General features: G+C 32.5%; 3 protein-coding genes across 3 annotated transcripts; 1 reads left to right on the forward strand and 2 right to left on the reverse strand.

Moving 5' to 3' along the window:
* Positions 1-891: 891 nt before the first annotated feature.
* LOC114364420 (uncharacterized) lies at positions 892-3,245 on the reverse strand. Its single transcript, XM_028320589.1, has 2 exons — positions 2,765-3,245; positions 892-1,110 (listed from the first exon to the last, which is right to left on the reverse strand). The coding sequence occupies exons 1-2, from the start codon at positions 3,035-3,037 to the stop codon at positions 1,036-1,038; spliced, it is 348 nt and encodes a 115-aa protein (XP_028176390.1). The 5' UTR covers positions 3,038-3,245; the 3' UTR covers positions 892-1,035.
* Positions 3,246-13,033: 9,788 nt separating this feature from the next.
* On the forward strand, positions 13,034-15,213 carry Rip11 (Rab11 interacting protein). Its single transcript, XM_028320553.1, has 2 exons — positions 13,034-14,553; positions 14,750-15,213. The coding sequence occupies exons 1-2, from the start codon at positions 13,162-13,164 to the stop codon at positions 14,750-14,752; spliced, it is 1,395 nt and encodes a 464-aa protein (XP_028176354.1). The 5' UTR covers positions 13,034-13,161; the 3' UTR covers positions 14,753-15,213.
* A 1,649-nt stretch (positions 15,214-16,862) lies between these two features.
* On the reverse strand, positions 16,863-20,266 carry LOC114364389 (protein KRTCAP2 homolog). The gene is made up of 4 exons (XM_028320532.1): positions 20,121-20,266; positions 19,865-20,019; positions 19,079-19,206; positions 16,863-17,033 (listed from the first exon to the last, which is right to left on the reverse strand). Exons 1-4 carry the CDS (start codon positions 20,122-20,124, stop codon positions 16,925-16,927), a joined length of 396 nt encoding a protein of 131 aa, XP_028176333.1. The 5' UTR covers positions 20,125-20,266; the 3' UTR covers positions 16,863-16,924.
* Positions 20,267-20,435: the final 169 nt, after the last annotated feature.

Genomic DNA, 20,435 nt, shown 5'->3' on the forward strand with positions numbered 1-20,435 from the left:
TTCCTGCTTGTATAAGCAACTTTAAAATAAGCTAAATACTGTGGCATCTTACAGAGCTGTTATATACAAAAAAAATGTAAATCAATATAATATCGCCGATTCGCCAACTATACAAATTCATATTTATCTACCTTATGAAATGGAGGAAGAAAATTAATTTTGAAATCAGATTCTAACGATATCCCACAAAATTAGCCCTGAAAATTCAGAATAATAAGAGTTTGCTAGTGTATTTTTATCATTTGTAACCACTATAAATCTCCTTTGTGGCTCTGCTGCGCTCACTTCAGTGTTACAATGTTACTTAGTTATAGTTATCACCTATCCTTTCTTTCAAAACAAGTAGGCGTCTGGTTTAAAAAGGGCATTCTTCATTTTAGATTTTCAGTGATAGTATAATATTTAGTGTTTAGCTTAAATAAATGTGAACTCTATAAATTATTAATTTTGCAACAAAAAGGAAACAGGTATTTTTAAAGTAAAGTCGTATTTAAAATATATTTTGCATTTTTTTAGTGATATAAAAGGAAAATTAACAACCGTATTCTTAGAAAATTTGAATTTAAAAACTGAATCAAAAATATTCTGTGCAAACTCAAGGTTGGTAACAAACGATTAGAATTTTCCTGCTTCAAAAATACTACAAATGGTTGATTCATTAAACAATAATTGTCATAATCTTAAAAGAACAGGATCTCCCGTAATATTTTTATAAGTAAACAATTTAATGAATTGCTCTATATTTTTATGAAAAACTTATTATTTCACTCTCAATATTAATTCGTTTAGGGACCAACTACAAAATAAGTTTCTACAATAAAAGACAGATATTCATATTCGTACAAAAGTTTATTAATAGATATAAAAAATGACAAATATCAATTTTATTTTATTTTAGAAGTTTATAATTAAAATATTCTTATTAATCTTGCAAAGACTCGTATTGACTAAAATATATAATAAAAAGTAAAATGTAAAGGTATTATAAAAACTTATGGATTATTATTTTTGGGAATTCTTCAATTAATTTTGTTATTAACGTTCGGGTGCCATCAACATGTCGTCATAACCATGTCTGGCGCCGCATCTTTCACACAGCACGATGAAATTCTGTAACAATTGAATGAACAAAATTAGGCTTATAAAAGTAGTACATTCGGCGTCAAATATTTCGTGACACCCAAAGTGGCCAAAAAGTTGATAATACAACCTTATTCCAATGTAGCAAAGACGTGTTGCGTAACTTGCGAACTTATTGGTTAGGTACTTTGGGTGTCATGAACTATTTAACGCTGACTGTACTTGCTCTCGAACACACACTACAACCCTAATTTCTTCAAAGCAAGAATGAGCAGACATCTTCTGGGCAAGCTCGCTTTTCTATTATTAGATCGCATTTGCACTCTTCGGGTGATATAAAAAAAGTTCAAGCCATCTTTTAAAGTTACTATCATGAACAAAAAAATGCCTAAAAGTTACAATTAGAAAATTTATGTCTATGGCATTTAATTAATATCATGATGATAGATCATTTAATAATGATAAGTACAGGTATCAGCGCATAGGATTAGAACGCGAGTTCGTGATTGCAGTGGTAGTTTTTCAATAGGTAGAAGTTGACTAAGCCAAACTCATGGGATTATGCAAGGAACTGATTTGAATTTTATCGAACAAATCTGTAATGATGTGATCCACAATAAGTATGAATCTAACAGTCATACTCTCTTATCTGTGCTAACAGCATAATGCAGTAGTTCGTAAAACACATTTCTTGAACAAAAATAAAATTTAAAATGCACGTCACACACAAAGTCTCACGAAACCCTGAAAAGTAGTAGTTACTTGGACTCTCATTAGTATCATTAGCGTAAGGATGTGACCCATTTTCGAAGAGTTTTTATTTTTGTTCCCCTTGGACTCGGATAATGAACATATTATACGTATAAAAGTGTAGAGCGCTTTTTATGAACGTTTCTTTCTCTTGCATAAAACCGGATCACTATAAGTGTAAACGCGAAATACGACATAAAGTCGTCTAGACCACATTATTGTTTTATAGCAATAGTTACGACTGTACACGTAGGTAATTAATTATAGTGATGAGCTATGCATTATTTTTGATGGTTTAATAATTGGCAACGTAATGGCAAAATTGTACCAGTGTTTTATTAGAAACTAGCGGCCGCCCGCGACTTCGTACGCGAGAATCCCGTTTTACCCCCTTCATCTAAGTAGGTATCTTACGCGATTTAGATTTTTTCATACAAATGTTTTTTCCCGCTAACTCCCGTTCCCGTAGGAATTTTGCAATATCCTGTTGTAACTAAACTTTAAGTTTACTAAGGTAGGTACCTGCATGACAAATTTCAAGCGTCTAACTTAAGCGGTTTAGATTTTTCATACAAAAGGATTTTCCCCTTAATTCCCGTTCCCGTGGGAATTCCTAAGTATACTATAACCTGCTCAGGAGTATGAAGAATAATTGTACCAAGTTTCGTTAAAATCCGTCGAGTAGTTTTTGTTTCTATAAGGAACATACAGACAGACAAAAATTTTACTGATTGCATTTTTGGCATCAGTATCGATCACTAATCACCCCCTGATAGTTATTTTGAAAATATATTTCATGTACAGAATTGACCTCTCTACAGATTTATTATAAGTATAGATATAGATTAATTCTAAATGGACAACGGTGTATTATTAATTAATATAATATACGATAAAACGCGAATTAATAATTATTATATACGAAATTACTTACCATGTTATACTGTAATCTCAAAAGTTCCATAGCGGTTTTGAAACTTTCAGCTACCGTCCTCCCTTTATTGGACTCTTGTTTTAACATTATCTCAACGGAGCGCCAGGCTAGCTCCTCGAGTTGGTGCAAGCTTGTGGGCTCGGCAATCCGCATCTCCTCGCGACGTCTCCCAAACCGGTGCCCCCACTGGCGGAAGCCCCGCTGAGCGCGCTCCCGACTCCTCTCACCCATTTCCCGTGCCGGCTGTTCATTTGGGCCTGGTAAGTTCACCATCACGAGAACACAATAAAACACCGCACCCAAAAGTTTCTTAAATATATACGAATTCAAACAAACGCTTTTCTAATTACTTAAATACTTAATAACGATGCACTTAACAATGATCTCTCATAAACTAATCGATTACTAATTCAAATAAACTACGAGGAAAGTATGTAGGTAAGTACTATCCCCTTCCGTAATTCGCGATAGAATGATTTGAGAAGCATATTTTGTTGAAAAATTTTAAGAAACCCTAAAATTACCACGTGCAAATAAAAGGGATTCAACAACGTGTTTACAATAGAAACAAGTTTCGAAAATTACCACGGGTGAAAACAAAAGAGTGGTGTAAACTCAGGTACTTACTTGAACAATTAAACAAATGACTGCAAGTGCCTAATCCTTAAAAAGGTATTTCCAGTCTGGTATTTGAGGCAGGTAGATGTTAATTTCGGAGTGTCTCGGTCATTTCGAAGATGGTGCAGTTGCCTGAGGCCGCGTCCGGCGAGGCTCGCCCGAGGGTGGTGCTATTCCAGTACGACCACCACCAGGTGTTCCTCCAATACGGGCCGATGCGACTGCTGGAGCTGGAATACCTGGCGGACATGGTGGCCTTACTCTTGTCACCCTACACTACCCATGAAACTAACTTTCGTCAGACTGCAATGAATAGGTTGCGACATGAATTCAATTTAGTAAGTGTTTATTTTATTTAAGGGCTGCTTTTTCAATAGTCGGATAAGTTTTATCTGAAGAATAAGTTTAGCATATTGACAGTTTCAGTATGGGAAAAATGTCAAGTTTATTCTTCGGTTAAAAGATATCTGACGATTAAAAAATCAGCCCTAACCCAATGAAAATAGATGCACCTTTTTTTAATTTTGTTGAATTTGTATGTCTTGGACAAATAGTTGTTAGGTATGGGTATGGCGAATGAGATTAGTCCAACTTAATTTTACAAGGATCAAACTAATTTTCTCAAATAACTTACTTATTAGTGACACTTTGAGTTTTTAGTAAATATTTAAGGTTTTTATTTCCTTACAATTACAGTAAACAACACGTATTTACTTAATTTATTTCGTTTCTTGTTAAATTCTGATATCGTTAACATAGCGCTTTAATTCCAGGAGTTCAAGTTACTCTGCGATGAGTGTAATCACTCCCACTACCAGGATGAAATATCGGCTCCAGAACGATAGGTTTTTGATAGTCCTAAATGGCTTCCAGCCAAATCTGCTCTCCTAAATATTTCCAAAAAAATATTTAAAAATATTGAAGCCGTAGTTAGAAAAACTATTCTATTATTGCAACATCCTACAGTCATATAAAACCGACTTTACATCGATAAAATAATACCTTTTAACTTTTAAAAAAAACTATAGTATCATTCTTCAATAGTTGTAATTAATAACAAATTGACCATCTAGAATTTAGGAGGTAGAAAATCAGCACCAATTATGTAAACTTAAGAACAAAATTGAGATAAACCAAAAATATACAAATTTTACCTACTTGAATGAATTTTTATTTTAACACCTTTTTGTATGGAAGTAAGGTAGGTATGTACAGTACATTAATTTCTTTCATTTCAACCCCCAATTTTTAAAAGCCTACTCGTACAATACTTGTATGAGCGCAGCATTGCTTGCATAGTAGGTATTCCTATCTTGTTGTTTTCTTTATTTTTCCCTTCAAGTTAGTCTAAGTGTCGTTGTTAAAAAATACAAAATTGATACAATGCTGCAATCGTCTATAACATTGTCTATAATAAAGATTTGCTATAATTCTTTCAATAAATTTACCTACTGTGATGAAAGAAAAGATGTCAATACCTTTTGTTTAGTTTTAGTCAAGAAATACCACAAAAAATTGAGTGAGAAAGTCAGTGTTGGGGCTCTACAATAAAGGATAAAATAAAAAAAAGTATAGGCAAATGTTAAGATTACCCGGGACGACTGACAAAGACGGATTTGAACCACAAAGAGGCGGCATTACGCCGGAGCCGCCGTAAGCCGGGCAGAGGCGGCAATTAAAATACTTATCCCGCCGGTCATAGTGATATGCTGAGTCGATTTTTCATTGAATCGACTTGGTAACTTGTGGAGAGAAGAATCTGGCTCAACGCTCCGAATACGTTCTTAGTAAAAGAGTGAGTAAGTACCTACTTATAAAAACCTTCTTGGAACTGAATCTAGAGTCCTACATTTATGGCGACCCGGCCTGGCTGCACACGGGGTAATTAAGAGAGGTGATTTTTCGTGAAAAAATGTTTAAATGGTTTGGGTCCAACAGATTTTAGTGTAGGTAATCCTACATAAGTGTACTAGTACGCATTTATTTTGTTCTGACCTAGTAATACTTATTTAACCATTAAAAAGTTACAAATTGTTAAGTAGGTATATTTCGATACAAAATTGCTAAAACCCATTAGCTAACAATTTTATTATAAGTTAGGTAGGATCATTTTATCGAATTCATGAGTCATCATCACTAAAATATCGCCGTAGAGAAGTATTTAAACCAATCCCAAATTGTGGCGCCCTTCCAGAATAAGTACAGTCGATTGCTATATTCGCTGAATATTTTGAGAGCAAAGGTAGGTAGGCTACATGTTTTTGTTTAATTTATTTCATGAATTATTTAAATACCACGGAAATCCATATTATTTGTTTAGAAACGTCTTTAAATAGTTCTTTAAACGTAAATAACATAATATTTTGAATGTTTATAAGTATTAATAATTTTTATATCTGTGAATTCATCTCTTATCGCTTCAATAAACAAATATTATGACCGGACAGAAAAACGTTCACTGAACTCATTTTTCCGTATCCCGTAACACAAAATCCTAGGGCGGNGTAAACTTGCCAAAAATCTGAGAACCTTTACAATTGTCGTATTCCATTCAGAAAGAGTGATCACAGTCCAATAAAATAAGCAATAATATACTGGTAGAGTAAGTAAAGGTTAGTTAGCTGTGCCCGCGACTTCGTATCGAAAATAGTTAGAATAATATTTCCAGTTTTTGCAAATTTATTTACTGCTCCGCATCTATTGGCTGTAGGATGAAGTCAAATGGGCTATTGGCGTAGTTATGAGATTAGTGTGTTCAAGCAAACAAACTCTTCAGCTTTTTCGGGTGGAAACGATAAATGATCTCATTCGATTAATTTCTATACTCATCTATCAAAAAAAATTAATGTTTCTAACTGAAATAGATCCAATTTATTCTGTTACGGTGTATGTTCTGTGTGTGTAAATTGATACCGTTTGATAGAGCTCGATAAGCACTTCTGGATCAGTAACCAATTTTTCGATATTTTGTATAAGTAGTTCAGAAATAATCGAATGAGATCTCAATAGGTATCGTTTCCCACCCTGTAGATGTATAAACCCCTCCCCATACAGGCTGCCCGAGATAAAGCCTGTCGTGCGGCCCCAAATTGAATGAATCTGTTTGCTTGGGAAGTTAGTTACGGGTTCAAGTAAAATATTGACATTATCCGGAAGTTCAGCAGGACACCGATACTCCGATAAGCTAATGAAATTCCCCCAAACAAGTTACTTATAGAACTGATAATGGACTTAGTTTATTATTGTATCAGTTCGGAGAGTAATTGATTAACTAATAAACGTGGTAATAACTTACCGTTGTTGTGATCTACTATAACTTTGTGTTATTTTGTGGATGAAAAAATAGTATAATTTAATGAAAATTATTCTTGTACGTATTACAGAGAGGGTCGAATAAATAAGTAGTCAATGTAAAAAATCGAATAGGTAAGTAGGTAAGGTACGGTTTTACTATTTTTACCCAATCACCGAAAAAGGTATAAGATACGTTAAAGCATAAAATATTCACAATAATTACTATTAATTACTTTAAGCATCTTCATATTAGAAGCTTGTTACATAACGACCTTGCTGGGAAATATCGTTAACGTAAATAATATTTCAATCAAAGCTTCCATGCATATTGCCGTTTGGTTCGAATCCTCTCGTTTGGCCTCGGCCTAATAAACTTTTGAATTGTTTTAATTAAACCTTCTTGCTTCGCGAAATATTAAAGCTTCCAGTTAGATTAAATTCTGCACAAGATTTCTATTATTTTGTTAAGATAAAATTGACTGACATTTATTTATAATGAGTAAAGTTAAATAATTACTTATCATAATGCATTTTTTTGCCGTAGAATTAAAACGCTGGCAGCTATTTCGATATGATTATTGATTTCGATATGATTTAATAACCTATCTTTTTGATTATTTTTCTCAATCAAAAGATATGTAATCGGTACGATGGCGATTTAGATAAATATTAGCCAATTGTAGTCATCAAAACAAACTAATTTTAGAACGTAATTAAAAAAATATTTTAATTATGAATAGTAGGTATGGCAAGAAACACGTTATCTGCAAGATTTCACGTTCCTAGATCCTAACGACTGCTCCGCAAGTGACGAAATAAATGCAAATTCTTGCCAATCCACTTATACTTACTCAAGTCTGACATCGTATAATCATATTATAATCTTTGTTACTCATAGGCATGCCCTCGGTCGATTCTGTGACGAGCATGAATATCCATATATCATCTTCTATCTTATCAACAACGTGACGCATATGTTACGAAAAACCTTAGTCACCTTATTTTCGGTTACGAATTATCTGAACATTCTTGCTTGATAAATGCATCCGCCATCCGTAGATTCATTAGTTAGCAATGTAAAAAAAAACTATACTTGATCATAAAGAAAATTAGATGAGCTTTCAAGAAAATGTTTGAGAAAAAGCATTATTTTGCTACAAAGTATGTTTCAGCATTTGCTAAGCTTGGATATTACACATAATAGAATGAATGATAATTAACTGTTTCAATCATGATAACAAACAGGTATCTACGTATTATTTCAAAATAAGTCTTAGATAAAACATCTATATATGTATATAAAAATGAAACCCGTTTTCCGTTGTCACGACATAACATGAAAACGGCTTGACCGATTTGGCTGATTTTTTTTTTGTAGTTTTCTAATACTCTGTACAAGGTTTTTACGGAAAAAAATATAAAGAAAATCTCTACGCTAAGGCGGTACGAAGTTCGCCGGGTCAGCTAGTTAGGTAATAAAAAAAGTTCTTAACTTATCAAATATCCTACTTATTATCTTATAATTCAATCATGTAATCTGAAACCTTACTGCGTCCGCCTGATAGATTGATCGATATAAATAAGTTACATAGGTACGTCCTCCTACCAACCACCTAACCTAATTTAGGTATGTAGATAAAATATGTCTTATTTAATTATGATAACAATCCATTTATTTACAATATAAATTCTAAATGTAGCATTGACGTAGAGTTAGATAGATCATCCTACTACCTAGTTACGCCTTCTTCCAGTGGCGTAGCGTGGCTTTTCGCCGCCCGGGGCCGTCCGGAAATCCGCCGCCCTTTATTTTAATTATAAATATTTTAAAGTTTAAATATTATATTGAATGGACTTCAGGTACACTATTCACCTTATTTGTTGAAAGTCAAAATAAACTACCACGCACTGCTTCAGAAGGAAAATACATTAAAGAGAAGAGAAGCAATGGCTTGAAACCCACAGGAAGTTTGATTTTCTTAAATAGCTCAGCTTTATTATGTAACACTAGGTATACAGTGTGAGTCACGTTAAAGTGTACATATGAAAATAGATTAAAATAGACCTATTTTTATCGACAAAAAAGAGGTCAAAAATTTTTTGAGACTTTTTTTGAATTTTTTATAGAATTTTTTTTCTTCCAATTACTTATTGTAAAAAAAACCTTATAACTTTTAAACTGAGCGGTATATCCTGATAAAATAAAAACAGTAATAATGCTAAATAACAGACGATACTGAAAAAATACATAAAATACCCAGAAAATGCCAACAAATAATAAAAAATGATAGTTTTTGAAAAAAATCTGCTTATAAATTCGTATTTTTTTGGTTATTTGATAAATTTCTCAAAAAAATGCTCCTATAACAGGTGGTTTTTATTACTTTGTATTATTTTCTATCGTATTATCTTTGTAAAACCAAAAATCGCATGTCTCTATCCCTATCACAACATTTGCTATGATCATTTGAACAAAGGCCTGCCACAACATTATTCTCCGCTACAGGTAGAGACAATTTTAATTGTAACTAAAATGCTTATTTTACTTCGAAATCTTTTGTTTTTATTTGAAATCTAACTTGTCTTTATCAAAATTACAAATCTAGAGCCATTTTCAGTTTCGTTGCAAACGTTGTGATAGGGATAGAGACATGCGATTTTTGGTTTTACAAAGGTAATACGATAGAGAATAATACAAAGTAATAAAAACTCCCGGTCATAGGGGCATTTTTTGGAGAAATTTATCAAATAACCAAAAAAACACGAATTTTTAAGCACATTTTTTTTCAAAATGTATAATTTTTTATTATTTGTTGGCCTTTTTTGTGTATTTTATGTATTTTTTTAGTATCGCCTGTTATTTAGCATTATTACTGTTTTTATTTTATCAGGATATAACGCTTAGTTTAAAAGTTATTACGTTTTCTTTACAATAAGTAATTGGAAGAAAAAATTTTTTATAAAAAATTAAAAAAAAAATCTCAAAAATTTTTGGACCTCTTTTTTGACGATAAAAATAGGTCTAGTTTCATCTATGTTCATATGTACACTTTAACGTGACTCACACTGTACAACAATAAACAATAATAACAAGTATTAAAGTATTTATTTGTCAATTGAGAGTAAATATTATTTTAAATTATACAGTGTGTCCGGGCATGTAGTGATCAAACTTTAAAGGCGTAATCTATGAACAATTTTATCGATGAAAATACTTCAAATTTGGGGCTTGACCCATTTCTCGAAAAATTACATCGATTTAAGTTTTTAATTTTTAGTTTACACCTCTTCTTTAAAAAAAAAGTGAAAGCGTGGGTAGCTTAACATTAATAGGCAAATTTTTTATATCATGCGATAGCCAATAAAATTATCTATTAGTAGAAGAAGAAAACAGACACAAATTTCATACATTTTATGGGAGTAAAAATGGATTGAATTAGAAAAATACATTACTTTTTTCACTTCTTTTTCAGTTATTTTCCAACACAAGAAAAACCAGGTCGTTAAGGTATGTTTTATTTGCATTGTATTATTAGTATTTGAGCTATTCTACAAAAAGAATGTAAGTTTATTAGTTTACGTCTATTAGTTTCGACGTAATTGTTGAACAAAGATACCCCTTCCCAGCGGTTTCCATAGCGCACGCGACATGCGAAAATGCACTGCCTGAAAGAATCACACAACCGATTTCGATTACTATGGAAACCACTGGAAAGGGGTATCTTTGTTCAACAGTTATGTCGAAACTAATAGACGTAGACTAATAAATTTACATTCGTTTTGTAGAATAGCTCAAACACTAAGAATACAATGCAAATAAAACATACTTTAACGACCTGGTTTTTCTTGTGTTGGAAAATAACTAAAAAAGAAGTGAAAAAAGTCATGTATTTTTCTAATTAAATCCATTCTTACTCCCATAAAATGTACAAAACTTGTGTCTGTTTTCTACTTCTACTAATACATNGCTTTTTGGTTTTTGTGAATTTTACTCAATATTTCAAATTTTTTGTATGAAAAGGCAAAAAGTTTGTTCTAGAAATGAATTCGCCATCCTTTAATTATCCGAAAATGATACCACACTTGCCCTAATACCCATAATTTTGAAGATATGGGCCTTAAAGTGAAGCGCGGCGGAAGGAAAGTTGCCCCCCCTCCCCCTGCTATCACAGGGGGGGCTCCCAATGTCTACCGACGGAAATCCACTCAGGAGCACCCAAAGAACCACTGTTGCAAAAATGAGCCTTCTATACCAAAGTGGAGGGGTTCTTGCACTAAATTCCCTACTAGTAAGGTATCCTATTATTTTATGACCGAGGTAAAATATTTAACGCTTGTCATAGCAACATGCTCTTATGTAATAAAAACTACCGATAATATTTCGGTGAAACCCTATTCACGCGCCCGGGGAATATCTAAAAAGGTCCATGTCCATATTTCAATAAGCTTCAATCCATATTTTAAGTATTCAATGCTTTTTCATTGAACATCTTATTAATTTTGAATAAGTGAATGGTTCCTATAAAATACAACTTCAAACGTGCAATTCAAATTAAAATGCCTATAGGTAGATATGATTGCAAAATTAAAAGAAAATAAATATTTTTAAACCTTTTGGAACTTTAGATTTTCATTTCAAATTCTGCACACTCAGGAAATACCTAGTGTGTATTGAGGCAAAGGTTTGTTTGAGATCATTAAACAGATCATCAATAAGTAGTCAGCAGGAAATGTTAAACCTTTTTTAAAACATGAAAGCCGCGTGTAAGTAAACTGTAAATTCAGTTAATAAGCTGCATAGACATAATGCGTATTTTCGGACAAGATTTGTATTTGATATTCAAACTTTTCTGTTCGATTCGATTCATCACTGCGCCATCGAGCCGTACAAACTTAGACTTAGTACTATTTTCAGTAAGTTAGTTACTTACTTAGTCGCTACAATTTCTCAAAGTGTCGCTAAGTAAGAGGTACTACCAGGAAGTAGGCAAGTAGGTAGGCTTAATTTAACGTCTGTTGTTCCTTTTCCGATCGTTCGGAAATAAATGATGAATAGTTAAATCGCTAAAGGCTACCTACTTGATTGTTCAAATTAACAAAAAACTTCTTTTGTTTGTTTTGTCAGTCTACCTAGTCGGGTGTGGCTTTCATAGAAAGAAATAAGTAGGTACTGTTCTTACATCATTGTTTGTGTGGTGAGAACTTTGGTAATTTACCCACAGATCGTGGAAAGAAAAGAACATAGTTATTGGATACCTACCTGTACCTACCTATGGAAATGGGACCTAGATACTTGCCTACCAGGACCGGTAATGTTTTCAATCTTAGGACCTTGGGAAGGTTATTTCTTTGGAATAGGATCTAGCAAAATCATNTTAGATTAATAGGATCTAGCAAAATCATAAATTAATGCAGTACAGTAATACTCGTAAGTACCCGGGAATTTTTTTTCGCAACCTATTTCTTGGGGGTCGATTCTTGATGGCTAGCTGAATGTTATCCTTGAACTAGAAACTGAATATAGAATCACGAGATAATATTTTCAATATTTCTTCAAAGTAAATCAATTATTTTAGTAATGATGAACAAATATTATCATTTAATAAAGGAATATTAAATGATAGAGCATAAAAATTCACATAAATTACAAAAAGTACTGTACTGTTTTCAAACGAAATTAAAATTTGTCTTTTGTATATTCCAATAAAGTAAGTGATTGACATGCATGGTATGATAAAGAAAGTCTATTGCACAATCTGTGGTCTATTGTATTTGGTACTGACTTACTGAGTGACTGACTATACAGGGTGGAATTTTGTAATGCCACCTAGAGGGAAAGTACTCTTAATACTGTAGATAGAAAATTTTACTCAAAGGAAACATTGTTTCATTTTTTAAAAGGAAAAGAACAGCATTCAAAGATTTCCGGTAATTTTTCTAAAATTCACCATCACCAATAGCATACATCTGTAAATAATTAAAATAATTTAAGATTTCATGGTTTTCCTTTCATTTAATTTGTTAAGATTGTTAGAGAGATTTCATCCTTCCATCATCACTAACGATCGATGCAATAAAAATACTGTAATTTTAACAGATTTTAGTTGGTTCGATTCCCGGGTGTGGCAAGCAAATGTTTGGAAAACTTTGAATGCAGTTCTATTTCTTTTCAAAAATAAAGGAATGTTTTCTTTGAGTAAAATTTTCTATCTAGATTATTATGAATACTTTCCCTCCAGGTGGCATTTCAAAATTCCATCCTGTATAGTGACTTGTTGAGACTCACAGAATCGGCGGCGTCTTTCATAATATTTCTTATCTGTAATGTGTACATACTCTGTATCCGTCATCGTCAACTGTCAAATTGACTTTTGTGATGGTACGACGACAGCTCATCGCTTTTATTTTTGATTCGATTGATGGTTTACATTAAAGTGCATTTTGATACCAATTCGCCTTAAAATCACAGAAAAAGTTATAGCACAATGTGGGATCCAACTCATGTTCAAGTGACTATACAAAGGGCTCGAGGACTTCTAATAAAAGGTAAAAACGGTACCAATAACTGCTTTGTGACCATCGCCCTGGGTAAAGAAAAATTCCAAACTTCCGTCAAACACAAAGCAACTGAGAACGTCGAATGGTTGGAAGAATGTGAGCTACGCATACCTACGCAAGGAAACACTGCAGAGATTGTATTGAAAGTGTATGATGAGGATTTTGTAAAGGACCATTTACTAGGTCAAGTATCGATTCCGTTAAAAGACCTCGATGTTTACGAGCGCCCCAGAAACCGTTGGTATGTCCTGCAAGGAAAATCAGGTAAAGAAAACGACAAGAAAAGAGGAGAACTTGAAGTCAAAATCGGTTTTACAGTCAAGGAAGGCAGTCTCACTGACCTCAGTAAGAAAGATAAACATCGATCATCTTTGTCGAGTATCGCTCAAAATGTCGGTGGCAGCCTCATGAGCATTGGAAGCATTGAGAAACGTAAAGGTCTGAAAAAATTCGCCAAAAATCTTGGCTCTAAAATGAACCTTAGCAAAAAGGACAAGAAGAGTGACTCATCATCTCTCAGTGGCAGCATAGGCAATCTAAAAAGTTCAGCACTTTCCACCCCTGAACATTCCACCCCTAAGAGGCTATCTGGTGATGCAGACCCTGGAGTAATCAGTGAAGATGAAGATGAGTTTGCTTTTGATGATTTGTCCCATAAAAGTTCAGGTAGTTCCTTGAATGTAAACACTTTACCTCGTGGACATAAATACACTCCATCTCCTATGAATGCTTCTCTAGAAAACCTTGGGGGTGGTGAAATTTTGAGAAGATCCACAAGCAGCAACTTGGCTAATTTAGACAAGGCCGCTCCACATAAACCTGTGCGCCTGAGCCTCAACTTGTTCACTCCACCACAATTACCCTCTCAAGTGGTCAACAAGGATGACGAGTGGTCCCAAAAATTATACTCAAAACCAAAGTCAAACAGTCAAACAACTATTGACAGAGAAAAGTCTTCAAGCCTTGAGAGAAACAACAAACTCGACAGTCCTAGCTCATTCAAAGAAAAACCCAGCCCAAAATTTTTCAAGAAGTTTGGAAATAACAATAAACAGAAGAAACTATTAGAAGAACGCATAATTGTTGGTGAAGAAAACATTGTTGAAGAAGATTCTGTAAACCCTGCCTACAGTAACATCCCTAAAAGTGTGGTTGAACAGTTTGATGGGAAATCCAGAGAAGATCTGATTGTTATGATTTACAATTTGCAAAAAGATGCTGAATCAGAGAAAAAGAAAAACAAAGACTTGGAAAACTATTTGGATGAGTTGTTACTCAGAGTAATGGAAACTACTCCAAGAATTCTACAAAATCCTTATGTAAGAAACAACAGCATGCATATTAGAAACAAATAAAATGGTCTGGTTTTGTTACCTGACAAATTCATCAAAAAATCCTTTTAGCATGTTTTACTTGTAAACTTGTTATCATTGTTATTTTTGTCTTGCATTATCTTATATCAAAAGTGTATGTATCTATACTTGTTCTATTTTCAATATTATTTTCTCATTACAGTAGACCCATGGTAATCTGACAAATGCTTTGCAAGTCGGTGACGGATTATCAAGTTTTCCGGATTATCGAGTGCTACCCCTTAAAGTCAGCAACTTATGGGAATGAAGTACCTTTTTAATCCGACAAAAATTACTAAAATGGTGAGATTGAATCATTATGTCAATACCTATTCCATCCATAATCACCACACTGAAATGACACATCATTTATTTTAGAATCATTCTATTAACATTATGACTGGCAGTTAAGGAAACTGAATACACTAACAAAATATATTTTTACTTAGTAGCTACTAAATTTATATATGGGATGTCGGATTACAAGGGTGCCAAACTAGCCGGGGGCTGGATTACTGCGGGTCTAGTTAAGAATATTATTTAATCTTGTCACATCTGAACTTAGTGCCTTAATAATGTAGTCTGTGATAAAATTGAAGTGTGTAAAAAGACAAATATAATTGATTGTAGTATCAAATACACTGAACTGTTCATCAACATTTATACAAAAAAGTCTGCCACTTATCAAAATATTTATCTATAGAGCATCTAAAGATTGTTGTTTGGAAATCACTAATAATATTAAGTGCCAAAGTTTTATCCTTTATCCAGTTAATATTTTAAGCAGTTTATTATATTTGTATTAAACTTGTATGGGGTTTATTAAGATTTGTAGAGTACGTAATTTTATAATACATATACTATCACACTGCTTTAGATAATTTTTCTTTTAATTTTAAAAGTGCTTAATTTCGGGCATTACACAAAGAACTGCATTATTAATTAGGTTAACAAAATAAAGATAATAACAGAANGTATCGCATTTTATGAAACAAAAATATATGAAAAAGCTAGGGTGGCAAACAGGTTTTTGTATGAAAGGTAAAAAAGGACTATTTTTAAAATATCTAAATATTTGGTAATAAGTAGGATTATTGCTATAATTCTTCGTTGTCTTAAAGATAAATATTCATACTTCAAAATTGTGTGTGTGTTTTTTTTGTGTGATGATTTATAAATATAAAACTTTTGAACTGTTTCAAAACACACTTTTTTTTTTCAAAATGTACATTTTTTTTGAGAAATACTCAGATAGCATGATTTCAAAATTAATTTTATTATTTAATGGATCCCTAATTAATATCACTTGGAGAGTGCTTTATTTTTAATGATGATTACATTCTCAACATTGATATTAACATCATTATTTAAATTTTGTTATTATTAAGTTAAAAAAGCTAACTACCTACCTGATTTTAGAAATTTGTTTTACCTAACAATGCCATTGTGCAATATGATAATAGTAGATAAGTCTATTGTATTCCAATTTCCATTAAAATAATCTTAGATGATATTAGGAATATAGGTAGGTACATTATAAGAATGTTATATTATAAGTGAATTGAGTAAGATATTTTCTTTGAATTTATTGAACAGGGAATGATCTGAATGATTGGATATTTAGTAATTTATGTGTCATATGAATGATTAACAAAAACAGTATAAATGTATGCCAAGATTAAAGGTATTTTGTTAATTTTCATTATAGTAAAAACTTATTCTTTAACCTAGACTAAAGCAAAGCAATGTTCAAACAGTAAATAGAAGAACAAAGTAAAGTAGGTTGTATGTTTAATGTTATTTACTGATTTACAATAAGCTTAATTTAGAAGATTTCAAGTTAACAGGTACATAAGTTAATACTTGCAATTTTAATTTAACAATTAAAAGTACCTAATGCATGCGTGTGAGCAGTAAGTCAATTGTTTAAAAATGTTTAAAACCTTATTGTTTGAATTATATGTATTCTGAAAACTATGTAACTACTCACAATGAATATAAACTACTTCCTCTTTGTAATTTAGTTTAAAATATTCTAAGGCATAAGAGAAAGTTAAGTTTATTTACATTTATATCATTTAATCATACTTGTGATGAATGATTATGTAAACAAATTATAAATAAATAAACCTTATAATTTATTGTTTTAAAGTGATTGAATTTAAATAAATATATTTTTTAAACACCTTGTTTCCTAATATAAACCTGCCCGATACATATAATAAGCATTATTCCACTGAAAAGTTAATCTGTTTGCCATTAATTAAAACAAAATATAAAAGAATGTATAAGAAATTTATTGTGACAATGATAATTTCATTTTATTCAGTACATGAAATTATTTGTGACGACGACTCTTGACGGGTGCTGCCGCTGGCACTGTAGTGCTGTAAGTTTTCTGTGATAACTTATTCATGTAATAAATAGTTATCAATGAAAATATCAAGCTGAAACAAAAGAAAAGTTTTTTATAGCTAATTTTAAATTAATATCAGGAGCATCTTGACTTCACATTATGAGTGACACGTGTTTTATGATTTACTAGCTGACCCGGCGAACTTTGTTCAGCCTTAATGGCAATAAATAAGCTGACTTTTTTTTAAATTTCGAACGGGATAAAAAGTATCCTATGTCCTTCTCCTGGCTCTAAACTACCTCCCTGACAATTTTCAGCTAAATCGGTTTAGCCGTTCTTGAGTTATAAGCGAAGTAACTAACACGACTTTCTTTTATATATGTTACAGGAAATGTATGAATTCTAGGAATTGTATACTATTCCTAGGAAATGTATACAATTCCGAAGCTATTTAGGAAATGTATAAAATATTGCTTCAGAGATTTTTTAATACGCACATATCCTAGGAAATGTATACTTTTCCTAGGAATTTTATAGAATTCCAATATTGTATTAGGAAATGTATAAAACTAAGCGGCACAAGCGCGGTCGCGTGATCGGGTGTCCCTCGGTACGCCTAAAATATCATTTAGCCAAACCACATTGGCCTATAGGTACTTTTAACTCACAATTATTATTGTTTAGCCTGACAGTTGTTTTCGCAATATTATACCTTTCTTTCGGCATCACGCATATTACGCTGAAGTATTGGAAATCCCTAATTTTAAAATCTCTTTTATTAAACTATTATTGACGTGAAGGTTTTAGTACTCCTGTAGCTGGATAACAAAGTCTCGGTTAGGTTAGGTTAGACTTGCGACCTTACACATACACAGCTGCCGCGACGCGGTAGCGCCATTTAAGTTTCGGAGAACAAAAAGTGGCGTAATAAAAATAATTTTGTGTAAAAAAAAACATCTTAATTACATTTCCGATTGCTGTTTAGGAAATGTGTAATTTTCCTAGGAAATGTGTCTAATATAATTTACATCACACATTTCCGGGTGATTTTAGGACTTATACACAATTCCTAGGAATTGTATACAATGACGGATTTCATACATTTCCTGTAACATATATATAGATATAGATTTATTCACTCCAATGATAGTCTCTGTGTTCATTCTATCGCATTCAATTTAGGAATCTGAACAAAGTTAGTGTTAATTAGTTTCGCTGCCAAGGTTTCGTGGTAGAAGTGTGCTACTGGTGTTAATGTTCACAATTAATTTGTAAAAAATGGCGCACGAGTTATTTTTGCGCAACGACGTACCTAACCAGCCGACTATACGTTTTTACAGTAGACTTAAACTAAATTGGCTCGCAAACAGCCTGAATCTGAACATTTGAATTTTAAGTAAAGACTAAATAATAATACTAAACATGCACTTGCCACCTTATTTGAACACACAAAAAATACTTTCTGGGTGGTAAAATAATTATGTTTTATTATTTAAAAGGTAAAAAGTTTTTGCATAAAAGTTAAAATAATTTTCAATCAATACCTACACATTACAGCACTAGTGAGGTAATCAGCAAAGCGCAGATGTTTAATGAGCCTCAAAATAGATGTAAAAAACTATTGCTCAATAGAATTCCCACCATTATAGTGCTAATAATTTATTATTAACTAGCTGACCCGGCGAACTTCGTACCGCCTTAGCGTAGAGATTTTCTTAATATTTTTTTCCGTAAGAACCATCCTTGGACTTCCACAAACATTTAAAAAAAAGAATTATCGAAATCGGTTCAGCCGTTCACACGTGATGCCGTGACAACGCGAAACGGGTTTCATTTTTATATATATAGATTANATTAATTGTGTATTAGCAATTATTTTAAAAACACAATGTTAGAAAAATCTTCTACTGTTGGAAACAGTAGAAGTAGAAGTGGAACTAGCAAAAACATCAATCATATTTTTTATTCAACTGCTAAAGATTATATTTATTGCTAGTTTTTACAACCTATTATTTTAACTAATTGACATTTAAAAACCAAATAAACATACATAATATTTTTAATTACTTTTTTGAGTAACAAATATTTTAGTTACAGACAATGGGAATGTTAAATTACTATGTTTTCAGAACGTACCATGTTGTGAAACAAATTCTATGCACCATACCAGCTGCAACTAATGACACTCCCATGGACAGTACGATTTCTGGAAGCTTCAATTGGAAGTTTTTGCCGAATAATGTGGCTTCTAAATTACCGACGGCCTGTGACATGCTAAGGAAATTATGTGAAACACACAATTAATTAAGTTTACATAACATAATGTTTGGTAAGATTTAATAGCATTATTACTTAAATTGTAATTGCTCAAGTGTTTTATTTTTTGTTAACTAAAAAGATTATGTAAGCATAATATGAATCAAGTCTGCTATATTACTACTAGCCAAACACCCTTAAAAATACACAGAAACATATTTTACTTGGTGGTCCATTTTATCTAATTGGACTCAAACAATTCAAAAGCCAAAAATTTAAGTTTCCTTAGGGCACATCATAAGGTATAGTTACAGAAAGTTACACAGTGTAACATTCTCTTCCAAACAAGCAAACCCCTTTTTTTACAAATTGTTTTGCTACGAATACTTTGATCAATATAATCTTGGTACAGCATTTAATTCCATCTCATTACTGATTAGCTGTTAGCTGCACCATAAGAGTAGGCGCACACTGTTGATTTTTAGTTGGCCGATAGTTGTGCCCGATTTTAATTTGTATAAAGAATCGGCCAAATCGAATCGGCGTAATGTGCGCACTCCCATACATGCCCATACTGATCAACTGCCCGACTAAACTATCGGCCGACGAAAAATCAACGGTGTGCGCCTACTCTTAGAACCAGGATTTCTTTTTAAAAAAGGATACAGTTACGAAAAACATAAACATCACCGATCCGAGGTAACCTCCAAATATAATCATTATTGGAGATTTTACAATCAGTGGTTTGTACATTTGCATTCCAGAGAATATCAGTAAAGCTAAAATAGACGATAATATGAAGGAAGTCGCACTATTCACCGCTGAAACAGAAAGTAAGGCTGGTTTAATAAATTATTATTTTTAATACAATGAAAGTTATCGATCAGCCAAGTCTCTTAGCCATAATATAAATAAGTTTTACCCATTTTTATGTAGTTTTAATTAAGGTTTTGTTTGTAAGATAAAGGTGTCAGAATATAGGATTAATCTTGGTTTTTGAGAACAGAAACAGTAAAACACAGTAAAACAGCAACACGTAAGCCGGCAACTGTAAATGTCAAAGTGACAATTTTGACAGTCTGACTGACCTTTTTTTTTAATGATGAAAGTTTTTTTTTTTTTTATGCATAACAAGGCTGAGCCCCGATTACGGTAATTTTTAACGTCAACAATCCAGACACGCTTCTCGATTCTGCGATACGATTGGTCGTTCAACAGCGTACGTCAGCTGTTTTGA

Source organism: Ostrinia furnacalis, unplaced genomic scaffold, assembly GCF_004193835.3.
Source record: "Ostrinia furnacalis isolate ACB-3 unplaced genomic scaffold, ASM419383v2 OfSCF7395, whole genome shotgun sequence".
Lineage (NCBI taxonomy): Eukaryota > Metazoa > Arthropoda > Insecta > Lepidoptera > Crambidae > Ostrinia > Ostrinia furnacalis.

What these genes read in the sequence shown, in the direction of transcription:
- Rip11 (XM_028320553.1), top strand. Translation starts at nt 13,162, where the DNA reads ATGTGGGATCCAACTCATGTTCAAGTGACTATACAAAGGGCTCGAGGA.
- LOC114364389 (XM_028320532.1), bottom strand. An exon ending in TGTTTATGTTTTTCGTAACT is followed by an intron (nt 19,207 to 19,864) that starts GTATCCTTTTTT and finishes AGCATGTCACAG; the next exon opens with GCCGTCGGTAATTTAGAAGC. An exon ending in AGAATTTGTTTCACAACATG is followed by an intron (nt 17,034 to 19,078) that starts GTACGTTCTGAA and finishes CTTTTGTTTCAG; the next exon opens with CTTGATATTTTCATTGATAA.
- LOC114364420 (XM_028320589.1), bottom strand. Translation starts at nt 3,037, where the DNA reads ATGGTGAACTTACCAGGCCCAAATGAACAGCCGGCACGGGAAATGGGT. An exon ending in TGAGATTACAGTATAACATG is followed by an intron (nt 1,111 to 2,764) that starts GTAAGTAATTTC and finishes CAATTGTTACAG; the next exon opens with AATTTCATCGTGCTGTGTGA.